General features: G+C 52.8%; 1 protein-coding gene across 1 annotated transcript; it reads left to right on the plus strand.

Moving 5' to 3' along the window:
• Window positions 1-1,115: 1,115 nt before the first annotated feature.
• Window positions 1,116-21,496, plus strand: LOC116534245 (interleukin-21 receptor-like). The gene is given in 10 exon segments (XM_032254525.1): window positions 1,116-1,310; window positions 5,843-5,944; window positions 8,757-8,956; window positions 14,845-14,999; window positions 15,729-15,730; window positions 16,425-16,600; window positions 17,051-17,150; window positions 17,885-17,966; window positions 20,543-21,223; window positions 21,226-21,496. Coding segments are annotated over 10 exon segments (1,701 nt in total). The 5' UTR covers window positions 1,116-1,176; the 3' UTR covers window positions 21,295-21,496.
• The last annotated feature ends 2,760 nt before the right edge of the window (window positions 21,497-24,256 follow it).

Here is a 24,256-nt window from a genome sequence, read left to right on the forward strand (position 1 = left end):
TGGGAAGCTAAAGCAGGAGAATCGCTTGAACCCGGGAGGTAGAGGTTGTAGTGAGCCAACATTGCACCACTGCACTCCAGCCTGGGCAACAGAGTGAGACATTGTCAAATTAAGAAAAAAAAGCCAATTTGTTGGGCTATCAACATGGATGTTTATGGGAGGAAGGTGAAAATTGCTTCTCAGCAGATGCTACTTTACAAACTAGTTCTTTCTTTTTCCCTCTCTCCCTCCCTCCCTTTCTCTCTTTTTCCCTCCCCCTTTCTTCTTTCTTTCTTTTTTTTGGAGATGGAGTTTTGCTCATGTTGCCCAGGCTGGAGTGCAATGGCATGATCTCGGCTCGCCGCAACCTCCATCTCCCAGGTTCAAGTGATTCTCCTGCCTCACTCAGCCTCCTGAGTAGTTGGGATTACAGGCATGTGCTACCAAACCCAGTTAATTTTTGTATTTTTAGTAGAGACGGGGTTTCACCATGTTGGTCAGGCTGGTCTCGAACTTCTGACCGTGTGATCTGCCTGCCTCAGCCTCCCAAAGTGCTGGGATTATAGGCGTGAGCCACTGTGCCCGGCCTTCTTTCTATTTTAGATAGATAAATACGTAAGTTTAATTTCACATGCAATGCTATATTGATAGGCTCAGCAAAGGCAAAAGAGCAATCTCCTCACTCTTTAAATTCACCTTGTGCTGGGCATGGGGGCACACATCTGTCATCCGAGCACTTTGAGAGGCCGAGGAGGAGGATCACTTGAGCCCAGGAGTTCGAGACCAACCCGGGCAACATAGCAAGATGTCATCTCTACAAAAATCTTTTCAAAATGAGCCTGGCGTGGTGGCACGTGCCTTTAGTCCCAGCTACTCAGGAGGCTGACGCAGGAGGATCGCTTGAGCACAGGATGTTGAGGTTGCAGTGAGCTGTGATTGTGCCACTGCACTCCAGCCTGGGCAACAGATTATGACCCCATCTCTAAAAATATTAAAATAAAATCATAAAATAAATTCACTTTGCATTTGTGACATGATGGCGTGGCAGGAAGAAGGTAGGAGACGGGATTCTCAGGGTGAATCTGCCATTTCTAAGAGTGGGAGTTCTTGGGGTCATCTCCAGGGGCCCCCAGGATCTTGCTTTTTTCTTAAGACAGTTCCAAGAATCTGGGGTAAGTCTGCCTGGGAAGAGACAGGATGAGGGGAGGCAGGGGGAGCCCTGAACTCTGCCTGGGCTCACCCTCCGCTATCGTCTCTTGCAGGTCTGTGGGAGTCAGCATGCCGCATGGCTCAGCGGTCCCCTTGCTCCTGCTGCTGCTCCAGGGAGGTAAGTGGCTGCCCCGTGGTCTGCAGGTGGGGAGGGCCCCCATCCCAGAGCTGAGCTGGGGCTGTGCTGGCTTTGTGGGTGCAAAAACATGGCTAGAGTCCACAGATCCAGAATGGATGGCATCCGTGCCCTTGAGACCAACACAACTCCAGTAGCTGGCTCTCCACTGACCAGATTCCATCTACCAAAGCGCTCCATGAACCAAAAGTGGTACACATGAGTCTCAGGTGGCTCAGCCCCAGGGCTTGTGTCTTCGGGTGCCGTTGCAGGGATGCAAGTCTTCATCCTTTATTTCCCCTGCGCTCTGCCTTGGCTGGCTTCCACCTCTCTGAGTGAGGAAGTTCTGCCTTCCCCCTAACCTCGGCTTCTCCTTCTGTAATGACTCTCCTTGGAAATGTTGTTCAACAATTGCTGGGCTGGGTGGGGTGGCTCATACCTGTAATCCCAGCACTTTGGGAGGCCAACGTGGGGAGCAGGTCGCTTGAGCCGAGACTAACCTGGGCAACATGGCAAAACCCTGTCTTTACAAAAGAAGAAGAAAGGCCGGGCATGGTGGGGCACACTTGTAGTCCCAGCTTCTTAGGGGCTGAGGCAGAAGGATTGCTTAAAGCTGGGAGGTGAAGGTTGCAGTGAGCCAAGGTGAAACCATTGTACTCCATCCAGCCAGGGCCACAGAGTGAGACCCTGTCTAACAACAAAAACAAACAAACAAAAAAACAATTGCTGGATTCTTAGCAGGCACTAGTGGCCCCTGGGTTAAGGATGGGAGGAAGAGCCAAAAGGAGACTGAATCTTGGTAGGCAGCCGCTGGGGGACAAGATGTTAAGGTGAGAGGGGACCATGTTAGAAAGCAGAGCTGGGAAGGGCAGGAGTCTGACTGAAGAGGTCGCTGTCTAGGACTAAGAGATCCTGGAGGCTTTCCTGGAGGAGGGGGCCACGAGGAGGCAGGATACAGCACAGGCTTGTGTGGAGGCTGGCTGAGGGGCAGGGGAGGAACTGAACGGCTGCTCTGCTGACTCATGGGCATTTTTCTTTGGTTTTTACCAGAAGACCCAGCACCTCAAATAGCGCCTTCAGGAAACAGATGTCAAGCTTTGATTTTCCCTTTCTGAGTGGCGATCATCCCCGTCTGGGTTCTAAAAAGCCTTTGGGTCACCCACCGTGGCTCCACATCTGGCAGGTACAGCTAAGGAGCCCGGACTGCAGGCAGAGCTCGGAGCATCATCTCATTCCAGTCTCCCAACAGCCCCACAAGGCCCCTGTTGTAATGACACCCAGCTTTCAGTTGAGGAAACTGAGGCTCAGAGAGGCTAAGGGACAGGTGCATGGCCACATCACTGGGCAGAGGCAGAGCTGGGATCAGTTCCCTGCCCTTGAGGTCTTAGTCTGTTTGTGCTGCTGTGAATGAATACGTGAGACTGGGTAATTTATAAATAATAAACATGTATTGCTGACAGTTGTGGGGGCTGGGAAGTCCAAGGGCAAGGCATCAGCTTTGGTTCTGGTAATAGCCCCATTTTTGCTTCTTCTTCTTCTTTTTTTTTTTTTTTTTTTTTTGAGACTGAGTCTTGCTTTCTCACCCAGGCTGGAGTGCAATGGTGCAATCTCAGCTCACTGCAACCTCTGCTTCCCAGGTTCAAGCGATTCTCGTGCCTCAGCCCCCTGAGTAACTAAGATTATAGGCACACACCATGGCTAATTTTTGTATTTTTAGTAGAGATGGGGTTTCACCATGTTGGCCAGGCTGGTCTTGAACCCCTGATCTCAAATGATCCATCCACCTCGGCCTCCCAAAGTGCTGGGATCACAGGCCTGAGCCAACACACCAGGCCACCATCTTTGCTTCTAAGATGCCACCTTGAATGCTGCACCCTCCAGAGTGGGTGCAAGCTGGGCTCTGCTGTGGCAGAAGGGACAGAAGGGAAAAGCAGGGCTGAATGGTGGGTTCCTCCAGTTCTCTTATAGGATCAATAATTCATTCAGGGGGGCTCTGCCTCCATGACTTAATTGCCTCCTAGAGTTCCCACCTTTTAATACGATCACGTTGGCAACTGAGTCTCAGCATATGAATTCTGGGGGACACAGACATTCAAACCATAGCCTGGTCCTCATCACCATGCTGTGCTGCTATCTGTGGAGTGATCCCTGTGTACGGGCTACCATCGCTGTGTACGGTCGCTGTGTGCGGTCGCTGTGTACGGCCGCTGTGTAAGGGCTGCGATCGCTGTGTACGATCACTGTGTACGGTTGCTGTGTATGGTCGCTGTGTACGATCGCTGTGTACGGTCGCTGTGTACGGGCTGCGATCGCTGTGTACGATCGCTGTGTACGGTCGCTGTGTACGGGCTGCGATCGCTGTGTACGGTCGCTGTGTACGGTCGCTGTGTACGATCGCTGTGTACAGTCGCTGTGTGCGTGTGCTGCACAGGCCCAATCTCATCTCAATACCTCCGCATCCTCTAGGGCAAGCAGCATCTCCGGCTTACACGTGGGGAGCAGAAGCAGTTTTGAGTCATGTGTTTACAGTCACAGAGCTGGGGACGTCACAGCCACTTGTGCACCTCTCACTGCCTCCTGCACGCTGTCATAACTCAGATGTGGCATGGCCCGGGGGCTCTGTGCACTGTGGCTGGGGGCGCTGACCGTGCATTTTCCCACCCTCTCATCCCTGGTTCCACCTCCAGGCCAGTTCAGAGGCTGCTGTTGCCTCCCCAAGTTTGGAGACAAACTCTGTCCCTTGGTAGCTTTGAACCTGGCTAGGAATGGCAGCTCCTCTCTCAATTCCTAGAGCCCTGATAAAGAATCACAAAGATATAAATGCAGAGATGACACAGCTACTGAGAGGCTCTGGGTTGAGGCTTTGTCACAATTCCTCTGCCAAGTGCTGGAACTAGCTCCTCTGCATCCCACCCACAAGTCCTGTGTGCCTCCCTGATGAAAGCCCCTCCTAGAGCAAGATTTATTTCCATGACTCAGACCCCTTGGTAGCCACTGCCTGGAGAGCTGTGTTGAGAAGGATTCTGAGGTCACACCTAGGGGAGAGAGAGAGCTGTGATCCATTAGCAATGCCTGCCATGTGTGCCACTGTGAAAAACTAGCACAGACTAGGTTTTTTTTCTTCCCTGGGTGAGTGTCTCAGCAGCTGAGACCAAGAGAGACGAGAGGCGTGGTCTAATCTTAGAGCCTCAGTGTTCTGATCTCTAAAATGGACTAACGGATGTTTCCAGCCACAGTATTCTTGACTCGGAATATAGGTTCTGTCTAGAGCGAGACCCAGGAAGGGAACCTACCACCACCACCACGTGGGTCTCCATTAGTCAAGGAAAATAGGAAAAAGCCACTGAAAACAAACCCACTTAAAAAGAGGAACAAGGGAAGGCATGATGGCTCATGCTTGTAATTTTTGGGAGGCCGAGGTGGGTGGATCGCTTGAGGTCAGGAGATTGAGACCAGTCTGGGCGACATGGTGAAACCCCATCTCTACAAAAACACAAGAATTATCCATGCGTGATGGTGCACAGCTACAGTCCCAGCTACTCGGGAAGCTGAAGCGGAAGCGTTGTTTTAGCTCAGGAGGTGGAGGCTGCAGTGAGCTGAGATCGCACCATTGCACTCCAGCCTGGGTGATGGGGCAAGAGACCCTATCTCAAAAAAAAAAAAAAAAAAAAAAAAGAGATGGAAGGTACAAGTTTCTAGTAAATAGCAGCAAAAAAATAGTGGAATTGGCATTCGAATATACAAAACAAAACTACGAATTATTCCATTGATCTTGTCCAACATGTAACAAAATTTAGATGATGATTGCATCCCTGTTTTAGAACACGGTGAAACAGTCTTTGAGGAGTGGGATGAAAAGGTTCTAAGTCTTCCGACAGTATTGCCTCATATGGCAAGAAATTGATGACTTCTTGGTGGCTGTGGAGGTGTAATTTTTGGCCGTAGGATGACACAGACGTTTCTGCAAAAGTGTCGGAGGACTTCTCAGTTCCCTCACGGGTTTCCTACTCCTTGAAGCACTTCCTGAATCTCCGAGGATGTCCGTCCCATGGAACCAGCTTCTGCAGAGCCCCGGCCTCCTCCTTGTCTGGGTGTTGGGATGTTTTCAGCATGAGACCCCGACCCTCTCAGGGTGTGTGGGTGTGCACTGGCAGAACGGCTGCCGCATCTGGGGGCATTTAGGACATTGCCACTCTGAGTGGGAGCTTGGCTGGGGGACACAGACTTGGTGGCCGGGTGCAGGGCTCCGTGGGAGGGTGCTGCTAGTTTTATATTATTTGCTAGGGACCAGCTAGTTTTATATTATTTGCCATCATGAGTGTCCCGTCTTCATAGCCAGCCTTGAAATGCTGGCACTTAAACAAGGAATTCCCAGGTGGTGAGGCCCCATGCTTACACCTTAGCAGCCCTTGGGCCCTCACGTTCGTCCAGGCCCAGGGACCCTGCGCCCACTCTTGCGCCAGCCCTCGAGGGGGTAGAGAGGAAGCCCTGCAGTCTCAGGCCAACCCCCACTGAGGCCTCTCCCCCATAATCCTCCAGGCTGGGCTGCCCCGCCCTCGTCTGCTACACAGACTACCTCCAGGCGGTCATCTGCATCCTGGAGATGTGGAACCTCCACCCCAGCACGCTCACTCTCACCTGGTAAGTGGCCGGGCCTGGCCAGTCCTCAGGGATGCAACCCACGGTGCCTGCTCAGTGATTCCACCCCCAGGAGGCCGCAGCGCGCGGAGGACCACAGTGCCCGCCTTTCAGGTGACCACTCAGGGCTCACAGGACTTGAAAAGTCAGGAGCCCCAGGGTTGATCCATCCACCCATTGCAAAGGCCAATCTCTTGCCCACACAGGCCGGGCCATGGTTTTGAGACCCCAGGATGGCCAGTCTCCTGCATAATTTTTCAAGCACTTAGTAGGTTCCAGGTCCCCAGCTACATGTTTCCCATGAATGGTCACTCCCAACCCTCATAATGATTACTCCCATTTTACAGATGAGGACATTGAGGTTCAGAGAGGTTAAGCAACTCACCCAAGGTCACACAGCCGGTGAATGCTGGAGCTGGGATTCAAATTCAAACCCCTCAACTCCAAAGTCCATGGGTCCCTTTGAGTCCATATGCAGCTCAGGATAAAGAGGAACTTCCGTTATCCATCAGCTCATTCATTCATTCAAAACACATTTATAGGCCAGGTACAGTGGCTCATGCTTCTAACCACTTTGGGAGGCTGAGGAAGGAGGATCATTTGAGCCAGGAGTTTGAGAGCAGCCTGGGCCACATCACAAAATTCTGTCTCTACAAAAAATAAGTCAGTCAGGCATGGTGGCACCATCCTGCAGTCCCAGCTACTTGAGAGTCTAAGGCAGAAGGACCAAGCTCAGAAGGTCAAGACTGCAGTGAGCTATGATCGCCACTGCACTCTAGCCTGGACAACAGAGCAAGATCCCATCTCAAAAACAAAACAAAGCATGTATTAAGTTCCTGCCAAACACTTGCAGGCAGTGGGGATTCAGCAGAGCAAGGCTGACCAGGGATCAGATACCTTAGAACTGACGTACTGCAGACAGAAGCACAAAACAACCAACAGGGTGTTTTCTCTTTTTTCTTTCTTTTTCTTTTTGAGACAGGGCCTTGCTCTGTTGCCCAGGCTGGAGGGTAGTGGTGTGATCAGAACTCACTATGGCCTCGGCCTCTTGGGCTCAAGCAATCCTTCCCCCTCAGCCTCCCAAGTAGCTGGGACTACAGGCATGCATCACCACACCTGGAAAATGTTTGTAGTTTTTGGAAAGACAGCATTTTGCCATGTTGCCCAGGCTGGATTCCAACTCCTGGGCTCAAGTGATCTGCCCACCTCAGCCTCCCACAGTGCTGGGATTACAGGGCCAAACACTGGCTACTTTTTTTTCTTTTTGTGATGACGTCTCACTCTGTCACCCAGGCTGGAGTGCAGTGGTATGATCTCTGCTCACTGTAACCTCCGCTTCCTGGCTTCAGGCAATTCCTCTGCCTCAGCCTCCTGAGTAGTTGGGATTGCAGGTGTGTGCCTCCACGGCCAGCTAATTTTTGCATTTTAAGTAGAGACAGGGTTTTGTTACGTTAGCCTCGCTGGTCTCGAACTCCTGGCCTCAAGGGATCTGCCCACCTCGGCCTCCCAAAGTGCTGGGATTACAGGTGTGAGCCAGCCCGGCCCCAAGCAGAATACTTTCTAATAACAATGGGTGCTATAAAGAACGGGACACTGGACCTCAGGCAGAGGGACCACATCCTCTGGTAAGAAGGAGCCAGCTAGCCAGCAGGGGAAAAGCCATTCCAGGCAGAGGGCACTGCCAGTGCAAACGCCCTGCTGGAGAAGAGACGCTGAGTTTGAGGAATAGAGAGGTCAGTGTGGCTGGAGTGGAGAGAGGCAGGGTGAGGGGTCAATAACGAGCAAGTCCAGGCTGGGAGGCTTGGAAAGCATTTATTCAGCAGGAACTTCTACTCCAGCAAATTTAGCAGAGAACTCAGTCTACATCCCTGTTGGGCCTAGAGAGTGGTCGTGTTCAGAACCTGAACATCTACGTAGGGAAATTAATATCTGGTGAACTCCTATATATACTTCAAAACCCATCATTTTTGTCCGGTGGGAGTTAAAAAGCCACAGCATTTTCCCTAACCCCATCCCACCAGCTTTCCCAGAAGTCCAACCAGAGAAGGAGATGAGGTTCATTTAGCTCTTATCCTAGCACTCAGCACAGGCTCTTATGAGGTATTCAGTGGCTGTTGGGGCCTGGCGCAGTGGCTCACATCTGTAATCCCAGGACTTTGGGCGGCTGAGGCAAGCAGATCACTTGAGCCCAGGAGTTTGAGACCAGCCTAGGCAACATGGCGGGACCCCGATCTCTATAGAAAATACAGAAAGTTAGCTGGGCATGGTGGTGCACGCATGTAGTCCCAGCTACTCAGAAGGCTGAGGTGGGAGGATCAACAGCCCGGGAAGGTCGAGGCTGCAGTGAGCCATGATCCCACCGTGACATTCCAGCCTGGAGGACACAGTGAGAGAGACTGTCTCATAAAGTGGACATTGGACGGAAAGGAGAGAAGGAAACCCAACATACCTAGCCCCCTTCCTGTGGGACAGTCATCCGGTTGTTGGGACTGGCTGGGACAGATTTAGGCTTGGTCCAAGAAAGAATGGCCCAAATTTCCAAAACTGAAGCTGCTGCCCTAAATGAGGTAGTGGGTTCCCAGTCCCTGGGAAGTATGCAAGCTGAGCCTGGACACATCTCATCAGAGGTGGTGCAGGAGAGGGGATACCTTCCCTGGGAAAGGTTGGTTGGACCAGGTGACCCCCCCCCACAGCCCCACCTCAAATCTCTCCCATCCCTGAGAGTCTAAGCTTTTGCCCTGGCCCTGAGCATTGAGCCGCCACCATCCCCCCTGCCCTTGGCTTCCAGCCATGACCGGCGGCTCTGTCCTTGAAGGCAAGAACAGTATGATGAGCTGAAGGACGAGGTCACCTCCTGCAGCCTCCACAGGTCGGCCCACAACGCCACGCATGCCACATATACCTGTCACATGGATGTGTTCCACTTTGTGGCCAATGACATTTTCAGTGTCAACATCATAGATCAGTCTGGCAACTACTCCCAGGAGTCTGGCAGCTTTGTCCTGGCTGAGAGCAGTGAGTATCCTGAGCCACCAAGCTTAGGGTGGGGCTCAATCTTAGCCCACCGCAGCTGCCTCTTCAGGCTCAGGTGATCTTCCCACCCCAGCCTCCGTGGGACAACAGGTGTGCGCCACCATGCACAGCTAATTTTTGTATTTTTAGCAGCGACAGGGTCTTGCCATATTGCTCAGGCTGGTCTCAAACTCCTGGGCTCAAGTGATCCACCCACCTTGGCCTCCCAAAGTGCTAGGATTATAGGTGGGGGCTGGGCCCCCTACTTGCTGCCCTCTGGGCCAGCTCTTTCCCTTTCATCAGATCTAACCTGGCCTATGTCCTCACCATGTATTAGAGTTCTGCTTTTGAGTTGTGCTATTTTTTTTGAGTTACGCTATTTTTTTACTAAAGTGTGAAGGGTTGATATTAGGTTTGAGCAATGTGGAAGGAGCTGGTCTGGGACCTAGGACTTCTGGACTCATGTTCTGGTTCAGCCCTGCCCCTCTGACCACAGATAAGGCACACCTACCTCTGGGACAGCTTTCCTACTTGTAGAGCAAATGTCCTTTTAACCCTGACTCTGGGATCCTGTTCCCATAAGTGGAAGACACTGAGTCACAGAAAAAAACCCTCCTGGGTTTTTCCCTTTATAAGCTCCAGGGAGGCCTGGAATTTCCCTCCAGGCTGGAGATAGACGGGGGTTCCCAGGGGTAGGAGGGCCTGGTTGATGGGAGCAGTTGTATCTGTGAGTTCAGAACCAGGGCAGGTGGCAGGGTGAGGTGGCTCACACCTGGAATTCCAACACTTTGGGAGGCTGAGGCAGGAGAATTGCTCGAACCTGGGAGTTTGAGACCAGCCTGGGCAATATAGTGAGACCTCATCTCAAAACAACAGAAAACAAGAACCAGGGCAGGGACAGGCGTGGTGGCTCATTCCTGTGGTCCCAGCACTTTGGAAGGCTAAGGCGGTTCAATCGTTTGAGGTCAGGAGATCGAGACCAGCCTGGACAACAAGGTGAAACCCTGTCTCTACTAAAAACACAAAATAAGTAGCCAGGCGTGGTGGCGCATGCCTGTAATCCCAGCTACTTGGGACGCTGAGGCAGGAGAATTGTTTGAACCTGGGAGGAGATGGATGTTGCGGTGAGCCACGATCATGCCACTGCACTCCAGCCTGAGCGACAGAGTGAGGCTCCGTCTCAAACAAAACAAAACAAAACCAGGGCAGGCCATGGAAGGGCCTGGAAGGTAGCTTTGGCATGGTGGGCATGGAGTGTGTGTGTGTGTGTGTGTGTGTGTACCCAAAGCAGCCCCGGAGGTAAACACACGCTACAAAAAGCGTCTGTCCTTGGGGAGGCCCCGCCCCCGAGCTTGGGAGTTTCTGCCCTGAGATTCCCAGCGGAGGGGCTGGGTGATAAGATCCACACTCTGGGGGGCCAGGTTTGCACCTCTTTGCTGAGTGGTGTCACACCACAGAGGGCGAGAGTAAACGCACTCTCTGCGCATGCACACTCACACACATTCCCAGGGTCACAGACACACACACACACACACAGACTCAGAGATGCACCCTCAAACTCACAGATGTCTCCCCAGCCCCGGCCTGCATGGCGAGGACAGAGGCCCACACTGTCTCTCTCTTTTGCTCTCTCTCTTTTTTTTTTTGAGACTGAGTCTCCGACTGTCACCTGCCTGGAGTGCAGTGGCGCCATCTCAGCTCACTGCAACCTCCATCTCCCAGGTTCAAACGATTCACCTGCCTCACCCTCCCAAGTAGCTGGGATTACAGGCATGAGCCACCGCGCCTGGTCTCTTTTGCTCTCTCTCTTGCGCGCGCGCACACACACACACACACACACACACACACTGTCTCTCACACACGCATGCACACACACCCACACATACACTCTAACACATACATTCACATCACGCACACACATGCACTCTTACATGCACACTCACGCACATGGACACACACATGCACTCTCTCATACATGTGCACACACATGCACACACACACACATGCACACACACACATGCGCACACACACACCCACTCTCTCTCTCTCTCTCTCTCTCTCTCTCTCTCTCTCTCACAGCCCCATGGATCTGGGATACAGAACATGAGGTCCCCCGCACACGCATGCACCGTCTGGAGCAGGGGCCCCTTCAGCCTCTCCGAGTGAACTGAGGCAGGCAGCAGCCCCACCGCCCAGGCCACCCCACACCACTCACCCCCACAGCTTCTCAGAAGCAGAGGAGAACTCAGGGCAGAGAAGAGACCCCTCCTTGCCACTTCTCTTGCAGCCTGAATCCAAGCATTTCTCTCTGGCATCCCCTCCCTCCCTGCCAGGATCTGCAGCTAGCCTGGGCCCAGCTGGGGCAGTAGTGATTTTCTTTTTTTTTTTTTTTTTTGAGACCGAGTCTCGCTCTGTCACCAGACTGGAGTGCGGTGGTGCAATCTCGGCTCACTGCAATCTCCACTTCCTGGGTTCAAGCGATTCTCCTGCCTCAGCCTCTCACATAGCTGGGATTACAGGTGCTCACAACCACACCCAGCTAATTTTTTGTATTTTTAGTAGAGACGGGCTTTCACTATGTTGGCCAGGCTGGTCTCAAACTCCTAACCTCAGGATCCACCCGCCTCAGCCTCCCAGAGTGCTGGAATTACAGGCCTGAGCCACCACACCCAGCCAGTAAGTGATTTTCTGACCACCTCCTACTCAGGGTCCCTTCTTCCTCCTGGGCCCGAGCCTTGCTGGGCTGAGCAGCCCCCTTCCCGATCCCCAGGCTTTGCAAACATCTCCGGAGCACCCACGGGGCAGTTCTTAGCACGCTGGTGTCTACTGGGGCTGATCTTCACCCAGGCCACACAGGGAAGCCCTGAGCCAGCCTCCACCTGCCCCAGAGAAGACAAAAGAGAGGTTAGAAATGATTTCAGTCACATACATCCCATAGCTGGAACAGCAATAGCAATAACCCGGTGTTCACCGTGACATTCTGTAAAATGTGTACCTCGGCTGGGCGCGGTGGCTCACGCCTGTAATCCTAGCACTTTGGGAGGCCGAGCCTGGCAGATTACAAGGTCAAGAGATCGAGACCATGCTGGCCAACATGGTGAAACCCTGTCTCTGCTAAAAATACAAAAAATAGCTGGGCATGGTGGTGTGTGCCTGTAGTCCCAGCTACTTGGGAAGCTGAGTCAGGAGAATCACTTGAACCCGGGAGGCAGAGGTTGCACCGAGCTGAGATCCAGCCTGGCGACAGAGCGAGACTCCATCCCCACCAAACAAAAAGAAAACAAGATAAAACAACAAAAAAAGCGCACCTCTGTCACCTCGGGGCATAGTGGGAGCCCTCAGCCATGTTTCAGGATCAGGCAGCCTCAGAGCTCCTTTCTGGAAGCCTTGAAAGGTTCATTTGTTAATTTGACAAATGTATATGAATATATGACAGCCCGTTGCAGCCTGGAACTCCTGGGCTCAAGCGATCCTCCCAGTTCAGCCTCCTGAGTAGCTGGGACTACAGGTGCACATCACCGTGCCCGGCAAATTTTTAAATTTTTTTCTAGAGTTGGGATATTGCTGTGTCCCTGGCCTCAAGCAGTCCTCCCGCCTCAGCCTCCCTTAGGCGTGAGCCACCTCACCCAGCCTAACTTGTCAAATATTTATTGAGGGCCTACTGTGTTCCAGGCTGTGTTCTAGGAACTGCGGGCACAGACTAAATGCAGAGGACAAAACTTCCACTCCAAGGAGCTGAGAGTCCAGCGAGGGGAGCACATGGTAAAAACATCACAGGGTGAGATGTGCGGAGTGCTAGACTGTGGCAGATGGAAAGTGGAGCAGATGGTCAGGCGTGGTGGCTCACGCCTGTAATCCCAGCACTTTGAGAGGCTGAGGCAGGTGGATCACTTGAGGTCAGGAGTTCAAGACCAGCCTGGCCAACATGGGAAAACCTCGTCTCTACTAAAAATACAAAAATTAGCCAGGCGTGCTGCGCACCTATAGTCCCAGCTACTTGGGAGGCTGAGGCCATGGAATCGCTTGTGTTTGGGAGGTGGAGGTTGCAGTGAGCCAAGATCATGCCGTTGCACTTCAGCCTGGGTGACAGAGAAAGATTCTGTGTCCAAAATAAAAGAAAGAAAGAAAGAAAAGAAAGAAGAGAGGAAAGAAAAAAAGAGAGAGAGAAAGAGAAGAAAGGAAGGGAGGGAGGGAGGGAGAGAAGGAGGGATGGAGGGGAAGAAAGGAAAGAAGGAATGAGAGAAGGAAGGAAGGAAGGAAGGAAGAGAGAGAGGGAGGAAGGAAGGGAGGGAGGGAGGGAGGGAAGCAAAGAGAGAAAGTGAAGAAGATGAGGCCAGAGGCCTGCAACTCCTCTCTGACACTAGTAGATACTTGTCACTTGGTTCCCCTGAAGTTACTGCCTCCTGCTAAGTAGCTTCATCCCTTTGAGCTTGAAGTCTCATGATACAGAAGCTGGGCTCATTTTACAAGAGAGGAATTTAAGGCCCTTAACATATTGTGTTCTGCTCAAGTCCATGGAATGTCCTTCAGATGGAGCAAAACGAGAATGCCAGCTTTGACCTTCATCTTGGGGCTGTCCATGAAACTCACTGTTATGGCCTAGGGCTTGGCCCTTGCCCTTGCTGGGAGATGCTGAAAGATGAGGACCATCAGATCAGCCTCCCAGAGCCACTGTGGGGTGTCTGCCCAGAGCAGGGCAGCCAGGCAGGCTCTGAGTAAATGGCAACCCTCACCATTAGCATTCATGCTAAGAAGAGTCTTCAACTTCTTGAAGTAGCTGGGGTTGAGAGAAAATGATACCATCATTTAGAACAGAAATGGAAAATGAATGGATCTGCCAGCACATTGCTCAGAACATTTTTGAATGGGGAGTTAACTTTAAAACTTAAGATAGGCCGGGTACAATGGCTTGCACCTGCAATTCCAGCATTTGGGGAGGCTGAGGTGGGAGGATCGCTTGAAGCCAGGAGCTTGAGACCAGCCTAGGCAAACATAGTGAGACCCTGTTTGTACAAAATAGAAAAAAAAATATCCAGGTGTGGTAGCACCCACCTGTAGTCCCAACTACTTGGGAGGCTGAGGTGGGAGGATGGGTTGAGCCCAGGAGGTTGAGGCTGCAGTGAGCTATGATCGCAACACTGCACTCCAGCCTGGACAACACAGTGAGAGTGTGTCTCTAAGGGGAAAAAATCCTTGTGAGATTTCACACGATAATTCCGGGGGTCTCCTGTTTCCCATTCTGCAGCTCATACTGAAACTTGCCCTTCGGTGCACAGAAAGGATTTCAGATTTCAAGTGTGTGTGTGTGTGTGTGCGTGCGTGCATGTGTGTGTGTGTGCGTGCATGTGTATGTGTGTGCATTCATGCATGTGTGTGCACGCATGTGTGTGCACGTGTGTGCGTGTGCATGTATACATGTGCTTGCATATGTGTGTGGGGGGGCATGCGTGAGTGTGCACATGTGTGTGTGTGCATGTGCATGTGTACATGTGCTTGCGTGCATGTACGTGTGAGTGTATACGTGTGCATGTGTGTGTTTCCCTAGAAAACTTAGAAAAGCTGACCACTCTCTGTTGCTGGAGCCATTCACTTTTAACTTTCATTTCTTCACAATGCCTAAACCTGCTTCACCCGTCTCTGTGACCTGCCCGCCCCCGAGTTTGCAATCCTGATCAAGTCTAAATCTCTCAGGCTCCAGAAGAATACACGGAAGCCTAGAGTCAGGAGTACTTTGCGCAAAGTCACTCAGGGTTGTCTGTCTCCATCTCATCAATGATGGGTCAGGCATGGTGGTGAGGGCGGGGGCAGATAGGACTTCTTCCCATCAGCAAATCCTTTTCACATGCAGCGAAATCGCATGCCATTTTCTCTTCCTGGGTTTCTCCACCCAGTCAAGCCAGCTCCCCCTTTCAAAGTGACCGTGACCTTCTCAGGACAGCATAATATCTCCTGGCGTTCAGATTACGAAGACCCTGACTTCTTCATGCTGAAGGGCAAGCTTCAGTATGAGCTGCAGTACAGGAACGGGGGAGACCCCTGGGCTGTGGTGAGGAATGTGGGGATCAGTGCAGCTAAGTGGGTGAAGGGGAGGGGAGAGAAGGGAGTGCAAGGGCATCTGTGTGGGAGAGACGGGCGAGCATCGTCATTCATGGCCAAGAACAGAGACCAAGGGTGCGAGTGCTCCCTTACAGCGGGCCACCCTCCCTCCCCTCACTTCTCCCCAAGGTAGGAGACCCCTGAATAATCTGTCCTCTCCATGCCTGTCCCCTCCACTGTCAGCATGCCAAAGAGACTGTCCCTTCCCCAGGCTCCACCCCAGGTCTAGTGTAGTCACAATAGAAGAAATTTCAGGAACGCGGCAATCTGGAAGCTTCCCACTTGCTTAGAATGGTCATAGTTGGAGAGTTCCAGAAGTATCAGTGATTAAAAGGTCCAGCCTGGTGTGGTGACTCACACCTGTGATCCCAGCACTTTGGGAGGCCAAGGCAGGTGGATTTCTTGAGGTCAGGAGTTTGAGACCAGCCTGGACAACATGGCGAAACTCTGTTTCTACTAAAAGTACAAAAAGTAGGTGGGTATGGTGACATGAACCTGTAATCCCAGCTACTCTAGAAGCTTAGGCAGGAGAATTGCTTCAATCCAGGAGGCGGATGTTGCAGTGAACTGGGATTGTGCCACTGCACTCTAGCCTTGGCAACAGAGCAAGACTCGATCTCAAAAAAGAAAAAAAGTCCAGTGTTAGAGGGCCCATTGTTTCAAACACGAAGGCTTTGAGAGGTGTCCTTCCAGCCCACTATTTAGAACAGTCACAAGTGAGACCCTGTCTCTAAAAACTACAAATAGTAATAATGATAGAACAGTCACAGCTGAAGAGTTCTAGAATTGCCCATCCTTTAGAATGGTCCCAGCTGTAGATGTCCATGAGTACCATACTTTAGAAAGTTCCCAGTGGAAGATTTCCAGAGGTATCCATTGCTAAGATGTCTGTAGTTAAAGACTTCTAGAAATGCCCACTGTTGGGAATGTCAGTATGTCAACTCTTGGAATTTTCAACAGTTGAAGACATTCTCAATTGATGTATTGAAACTTATACCAATGCATCAGTTGAGAATGTCTTCAACTGTTGGAGAATTCCAAAAGTATTCATTGCCTGGGATACTGCCAGACCATTGCCACTCCTGAGATATGCCCAGTCCTGCAGGGAGAGATCACTGCCAGGACGATGAATGGGTGAATTGGAATCAAAGAGAAATCAACAGAACATCCTATCACAGGCAAGGGCCAGGCAGTGCTGCTGAGTCTGTGCTGCCCATGCCTGAGTCTGGCTACTCAGGCATAAGCCTGATTCTTGTGGGAAGAAAAGAGATGCGCAGCCCCTCTGATGGAAGCTGGGAAAGAGGTGGCTCTGCTGGAGGCAGGGACTGACCTGGTTGCACCCTGACCTGGTGCATCCTTTCCTTGACTGGCTGAGTCCAAGGAGAAAGCTGATCTCACTGTACTCGAGAAGTGTCTCCCCCCTCCCCTTGGAGTTCCGCAAAGACTTGAGCTATGAGCTGCAGGTGGGAGCAGAGCCCATGCCTGGTTCCTCCTACCAGGGGACCTGAAGTGAGTGGAGTGACCCGGTCATCTTTCAGACCCAGTCAGAGGGTAGGTGTGAAGCTGGGATGGACACCCCACTCCTGGTACCAAATCTTGTCCTGGTCTAACCACGCTAAACCCTGAGCTTTCTGACACAGCTGGGAGGTATTCAGTTCTTCATCCCCAGATGTAGCCCTTCAGTGCCATTTCTAGAGCCTCTGCTGGCCAGGCCCTGTGCTGGATGCCAGCTGCTGCTGCTTCTGTTAGGCATTTGATACCCCTCATTCTGAAGTGGGAACAGCCCCATTTTTCTGATGAGATAACTGAGGCTCAGAGAAATGAAGTTACTTGTCTGGGATGAGCAATGAGAACAAGGTTTGAACCACCTCACTTCAAGATGCTAGCAGTAGCAGCCTCTCCCACCCCTTTCCACTCTACCCCAGACCCACTTCCCACCATGCCCACCCCACGTGGCCTCTGGTAGAGTTGGTGCCCTTTAACTCTTTGCTTCCTTCCCAGAGTTAAAGGAAGGCTGGAACCCTCACCTGCTGCTTCTCCTTCTGCTTGTCATAGTCTTCATTCCTGCCTTCTGGGGCCAGAAGACCCACCCAGCATGGAGGTGAGGCCATGAGGAAGGCAGGGAGGTGGTCGGGCTGGGCCGCTGCCCCTCTATGGCACACCCAGGGTTGGAGAACATGCCTGTCATCATGACCACAATGACAGTGATGGGATAATAACCAGCTCACAGCCACTGCATGCTGGACACCGTGCAGGGCACTCACTTCACTCCCATGGCAGCCCTATGAGCTTGAGACACTGCAGTTGCCCCTATTTTACAAATGGGGAAACTGAGGCATGGGGGGGGTCAAGGAATTTGCCCAAAGTCACACAGCTTCTAGGTGGAGAAATTGGGATTGAAACTCTGGGTCCTTAAACAGGGACCTTAGCTGTGATCTTGTCCAGTGGATTTTAAGCTTTGAAGCCCGAGGGGGCATCGGGGGGCATCAGGGGCCACCAGGTGGTGGTGAAGAGGTGGGTGCAATACTCCACACCTCTGAAATGGCCTCTCTGTGCACTCCTGGGTGCAGATAAAGAAGTTGAGGCTCAGAAGGGGCAGCATTTGCCCAGCACAGCACAGGCAGCCAAGAACATAACCTCAATACCACTTCAGGAGCCTGCAGTGGAGACTCGCTGCTCCCAGATGGGGGAACCAAGCCCTGGGGAAGGAGGGAGACGCCTGGGTTGCGTCTTGTGATACTCAGAAGCTCCTGTAGGATAAATTTGGGGAGTGTCCAAATGGGAAGGCAGGCTGGCCTCTGGTGAGTTAGGGGCCTCGCCCTTTCTGCCCCTCAGGCTGTGGAAGAAGACATGGGTCATCCCCAGCCCCAAGAATTTCTTCCTGCCTCTGTGCGAGTGCTACGGAGGAGACTTCAAGGTGAGCACCCCACCCTGTGATGAGCCCCTCTGAGCCCCTCCTCCTCTTCAGGAGCCCCACCTCCCCTCACCCCAGGCCCCCCAGTCTCACCCCACAGGCCTAGAGCATCCAGATCTCAGTCAAGCCACAAGCCAGGCCTCAGTTTCCCCACGTGCCAAGTGCAGACAGTTATTCTTGTGGTGCAGAATTGGCAGGAGAATTAAACAAGATTTGACCAGGTATCCTTCAACTGCTTAATAGTTTCAAAATTATGCATTGCCTGGGATACTGCCGGACCATTGCCACTCCTGAGATATGCCCAGTTCTGCAGGGAGAGTTCACTGCCAGGACTGTGAGTGGGTGAATTGGTGGCTCATGTCTGCAGTCCCAGCACTTTGGGAGGCCAAAGCAGGTGGATTGCTTGAGAACAGCCTGAGCAACATAGGGAGACCCCCTACAACCACTCCGCCTCCCCATCTCTACAAAAAGTTTAAAAATCATTCAAGCGAAATGGTGCATGCCTGTAGTCCCAGCTACTTGGGAGGCAGAGGCAGGAGGATCGTTCCTAGGCTGCAGTGAGCTACGATCACACAACTGCACTCCAGTCTGGGCAACAGATAGAGACGCTGTCTTAAAAAAATCAAATCAAAAAGAAAAGTTAAACAAGATCACGCAACATTGCCCAGCGCAAGGAGCCAGACTGGGAGACAGAGTGAGGCTGGTGGTCTCAAGTCACAGATTGCCGCCTCCCCCAACCCACCTAGTCCTTTCTCAGGTGCCCTTAATCTGGGTTGGAGAGGGAGTGGGTTCTGGGAAGGGTCTGGCCTTCTGGAGCAAAACACACCAATCTTTGCCAAGCCTCCACCTCACCACCACCCACCAGCACCCACAGGATTGTCTGTGCCCATTTACAGCTGTGTCACCCACCCTGCATCAGTGGGAGGGGCTGCCACAGAGAGGATGTGGTGACAGAGGTGGGAGGGGCAGTCCTGCCTGCTGCAGCTGAGCCTGAAAGTCAGACAATACAGACCTAGAGCATTGATTGGGCTCCTGCTGTCTGCTGGTGCTGTGCTGGACACCCTTCCTGCCTCACTCGTTCTCATACTCACAACAGCCCCCATGGAGTGGGTGTTCCACTGCCCCCGGGGCACCCATGAGGAGGCCAAGGCTTAGAACAGGCAGGGAGGAACCTGGACTCCAACCCACATAAAACCCATCCTTTCCTCTTCCCTAAAGCTCAAATATCACATTGATTTTGGGTTAATTTTTACCAAGACTCATATAGCACTTGCTATATACCAGGGAGTCCACTAGGAACATCACATACAGTGACTCAACCCTCACGACAACCCTATGGGTGGGTGCTATAATTAGGTCCATTTTCCAGATGAGGAAACTGAGGCATGGAGAGGGTAATTGGCTTAAGGGCACACAGCTGAGAAGTGACTTCAAATCAGTGGCGGTGGCCACATGATGGTTCTGAGATGAGTTTTTGAGTAAGATGATCTCAAAACAGGGAGATTCCCATTCTCAGGGATTTTCCTTGACAATTGCACGGGGATTCTGGTGTCATGAGTGGGAGTCCCGGCAGGGGACTCTGCCTCAGCCAGCATCACCTATACCCTTTATCCTCAAAGTGTACAAAAGCCTTTCCAAGTGGCTTTTCACTGATTCACTCCACTCATTCATTTTGTTAATAAACAATTATTGAGCACCTACTGTGTGCTAGGCACTGGGGATACAGCCATGGACGGAAGAGACAAGACTTGTGCCCGGGGCCAAGTGTCTGTCTGGTGGGGACACAGAAACCAGCAGAGTGCTGGGTTTCAAGAAACTTCAAGGAGGAGGGAAAGGAGGAGATGGCTCAGGTGTCACTCAGACCTCAGGCCCTCCTGCCCTCATGTCTCCTTGCCTCAGGAATCTTAGCCCCTGCCTGGGCTATGGGGCCGCCAGTTGTCTGAATGGTCAGGCTACTTAGGGTAGCAACTCCCTTCTATGAGTGGGGAAACTGAGGCCCAGAGTAGGAGGGGGACACCAGTGGGTACCCCCGCTATGGTGGGAGCACATCATGGTCCCGATTTCTTCCTCCCTCCCTCCCTCCTTCCCTCTCTCTCTCTCTTTCTCTCTCTCTCCCGCCTCTCTCTCAGTGTCTTTGTCTTCATGTCTCTTTCTCTATTGATGTCTCTTTGTCTCTGCATCTATGTCTTTCTGTCAGTTTAAACCCTCACCTTGGCTGGGGTGCAGTGCCTCACCCCTGTAATCACAGCAATTTGGGAGGCCAAGGCGGGTGGATCACCTGAAGTCAGGAGTTCAAGACCAGTCTGGCCAATATGGTGAAACCCCATCTCTACTAAAAATACAAAAATTAGCTGGGTGTGGTGGTGCATGCCTATTAGTACCAGCTACCTGGGAGGCTGAGGCAGGAGAATCGCTTGAACCTGGGAGGCAGAGGTTGCAGTGAGCCAAGATGGTGCCACTGCACTCCAGCCTGGGCAACAGAGTCAGCCTGTCTCAAAAGAATAAAAGTAAAAAAGTAAGTAAACCCTCGCCTTACCCTCGTCCTGTGCTGTGACTCATTCTCTTTTTCTCTCTCACAGAAATGGGTGGGTGCACCCCTCACCACCTCCATCCTGGAGCTGGGATCCTGGAGCCCTGAGGTGCCCTCAGCCCTGGAGGTGTACCATTGCCACCTACCACGGAGTCCGGCTAAGAGGCTGCAGCTCATGGACCTGCGAGAACCAGCAGAGCTGGTAGAGTCTGGCAGCGCACCCAAGCCCAGCTCCTGGGCCACGGCCCAGAACTCAGGAGGCTCAGCTTACATCGAGGAGGGGGGCCAGCTGTACGGCCTGCTGTCCCTCGACACAGTGACTGTGCTAGATGCAGGGGGTCTCTGCGCCGGGCCTTGCAGCTGTGAGGATGGCAGCTACCCAGCCCTGGATCTGGAGGCCAGCCTTGAGCCCAGCCCAGGCCTAGAGGACACACTCTTAGACGTGGGCACCACGGTCCTCCCCTGTGGCTGTGTCTTGGCTGGCAGTCCTGGGCTAGGAGGGCCCCTGGGAAGCCTCCTGGACAGACTAAAGCCACCCCTTGCAGATGGGGAGGACTGGGCTGGGGAACTGCCCTGGGGTGGCTGGTCACCCAGAGGGGCCTTAGAGAGTGAGGCAGGCTTGCCCCCAGCCGGCCTGGATATGGACACGTTTGACAGTGGCTTCATGGGCTCTGACTGCAGCAGCCCTGTGGAGTGTGACTTCACCAGTCCCTGGGACAAAGGCCCCCCCATCGGAGCTACCTCGGCCAGTGGGTGGTCATTCCGTCACCACTCTCGAGCCCTGGACCCCAGGCCAGCTAGTGAGGCTGACTGGCTGTCCAGAGCTGGCCACTGGCTACTGGGCCCTGAGCCAGAGTCAAGGTCACCTGGGCTGCGATTGAAGACACCTGCAGCCTTTGGGCTCCCAGATGGGCCCAGCGTGATGTTTACAGTGTCTGTGTGTGTGCACGTGCATGTATGTGCATGTGTAGGTGCGTGTGTGTAGGTGCATGTGTGTGTGCATGAGTGTACGCATGTGTGCAGGTGCATGTGTGTGCATGTGTGCGCATGTGTGCATGTGTGTGTGCGTGTGTGTGCATGTGTGTAGGTGCATGTCTGTGTGCTTGTGTGTCGGTGCGTGTGTGTGTGTCTCAGGTGCGGGCACAGTGACACGTCCACGTGTGTGTGTGATTGCACGTGCTGGTGGGCCTGGCCTGGATAATGCCCATGGTACTCTATGCATTCTGGACCCAGGGAGCTCACCCGAGTGTACCAGGGTGCACAGCAAACGTGTCCGTGGGCAACAGAGGACAACAGCCTTCCTCCTTTCCAGGGTCTTGTGTTACAAACTGGTTCACGGCCCCTCCAGGGCCTTGTGGGATCAGGGCATTGCTTGCGGCAGAGGCCAAGCCTGGCCCGCCAGCATCTGCCTCCAGGAGCTGCAAGAAGTCCATATGGTTCCTTATCACCTGCCAGCAGGAAGGGAAAGAGCTTGCAGTGAGCCCACGGTGACTCCACCCCAGGTTGGGAAGATTTTGGGCGACCCATGGAGGAACGTCTGAATCCCAACTCTGACACCTTCTGGCTGTCCTACCTGAGCCAAGTTGCCTCCCCTCTCTGGGCTAGAGTTTCTTTGCCCGGATAGTGCAGAAGGCATGCCGCACCTGGGGGAAACTGGTGATGTCACCTGTGTATAATATGCAGCCCAGAGCAGACCCTCAGTATACGTCAGCTTCCTTCCTTCTGAGGCCACAGCAGAGGCTCGCACAGGAGGTGGGCAGGGGTGAGAACACCCATCATCCCCAACAGCCTGGGCACCCGTGGGGCTGTTCCACCTGCAGAGGGCCACTTGGGGGGGGTTTCCAGGCTTAAAACCAGTCTGTCTCGTCTCTTGGAGACAGCTACTAAGTTTTAAAACATTCCATTTGTGCACCCAAGAGATATTTATTAAACACCAATTACGTGCCAGGTCAAGGCTCATGGGACCCTTCCCCCGTGGCACTCGTGGAGGCAGGGTGCAGGCCGAAACCAGGCAGTGCCCTCCAGCCGCACATCATGCTGTGGCCCCCCACCCTGCCCCAATTCAACAATTCAATCCAGCGTCATCCTGGAGAATTAGAGGGAGGTCAAGTTGTGTGCCAATGATTTGTCACAGAACCTGCTGAAATGTGAATTAAGAAGCTAAGAAAATACTTCTTAGCAACGTTTTTTTTTTTCTTTTGAAACAGAGTCTCAGTCTGTCACCCAGGCTGGAGTGCAGTGGTGCGATCTTGGCTCACTGCAGCCTCTGCCACCTGGGTTCAAGCTATTCTCCTGCCTCAGCCTCCCGAGTAGCTGGAATTACAGGCATGCACCACCATGCCTGGCTAATTTTTGTATTTTTAGTAGTGACGGGCTTCACCATGTTGGCCAGGCTGGTCTCAAACTCCTGACCTCAAATGATCTGCCTGCTTCGGCCTCTCAAAGTGCTGGGATTACAGGCGTGAGCCACCACGCCTGGCCCCTTAGCAACATTCTCAAGACACCTCACTGAATATCAGTTTAGTATAGAAGCTAGATGTAGGTGCTAGGTATTGCATAAAACTCATCTCTCTCTCCTTTCTTTCTCTCTCTCTCTACACACACACACACACACACACATTTTTTAAGGAAATATGTTGTTTTCCCCCAAAGGGTACCCATCTTAGAAGTGGCTTGGCTTTTTGAAGACCAAGCAAGGCTACAGCAGCAGTGTGATTCAGTTCTGGAGCCTGAGAGATGGAGACATAGTTCTGGTAATAGCTCTTCAGCTCCTGGATCCAGCCATGCCTGAAAGCACATTCCTCCCGGACCATTTAGATATGAGAATGGAAGTCATTATGACATTCACCAAATATTTCCACCCCCTGCACCTGCACCCTGGGGAGTCTTAGGAGCCTGCAGGAGGACCCCCACGCTGGCCCGGTCCTGCTGTCCCCCCCAAAGGCCAGACTGCAGGCTGCAGGGTTGTGCCGGGGGAGCCAGCTCTGGCTTTTGGAGCAGGGTTGGGTTGGAAGTCAGCGGAAGTCAGTCCTGTCGAAGGCTCCCTCATGACTCATCTGTGAAGTGGGGTAGCTGGGAGAGGTCGCTGAGAGAATGCATGAGAGTCCTCAGTGCCTGGCAGGAGGCTGGAAGGTTCTAGAATACTGATGGCTATAAGAGTGGGACTGTGAGCCTGGGATCGGGGGGGTGTGAGACTTGGATGGGAGCGAGAGAGTGGAAGCACAGCTTCTGTATGGGAGAGCAGCTCTCACCACCCCTACACCCACACCTGCACCTTAGGGACTCTTGGGTCCAGATGTGCTGTGGTTTCACACCCTCTTGAGAGCAGCAGGTTCCAGGAGCCACCTGCAGGTGCCACCTGAGCCACAGGCTCTCAGGAAACCAGCACAGCTCTCCTGCACCCAGAGCCTGCTGGGTGAGGGAGGGGAGCACAGATGGCTGGGGAGGGCCTGACTGAGGCCAGATGGGGGGTGCTCTGGACTGGAGCAGATGAGGCTCCTTATACTCCCGCCTTTGAAGGGAACTCAGCTCATAAACATGGGGGAGTGAAGTTGGAGGCTGGGCACAGTGGCTCATGCCTGTGATCCCTGCACTTTGGGGAGCCCGAAGCAGGTGTATCACTTGAGGTCAGGAGTTCAAGACCAGCCTGGGCAACATAGCAAGACCCCATCTCTACAAAAATTATTTTTAAAAGAATTATCCAGGCGTGGTTGTGCTTGCCTGTAGTCCCAGCTACTCGGGAGGCTAAGGTGGCAGGATCGCT

The sequence above is a fragment of the Sapajus apella genome, unplaced genomic scaffold, assembly GCF_009761245.1.
Source record: "Sapajus apella isolate SASKATOON/1434 unplaced genomic scaffold, GSC_monkey_1.0 scaffold86, whole genome shotgun sequence".
In the NCBI taxonomy this organism is placed as follows: Eukaryota; Metazoa; Chordata; class Mammalia; order Primates; family Cebidae; genus Sapajus; species Sapajus apella.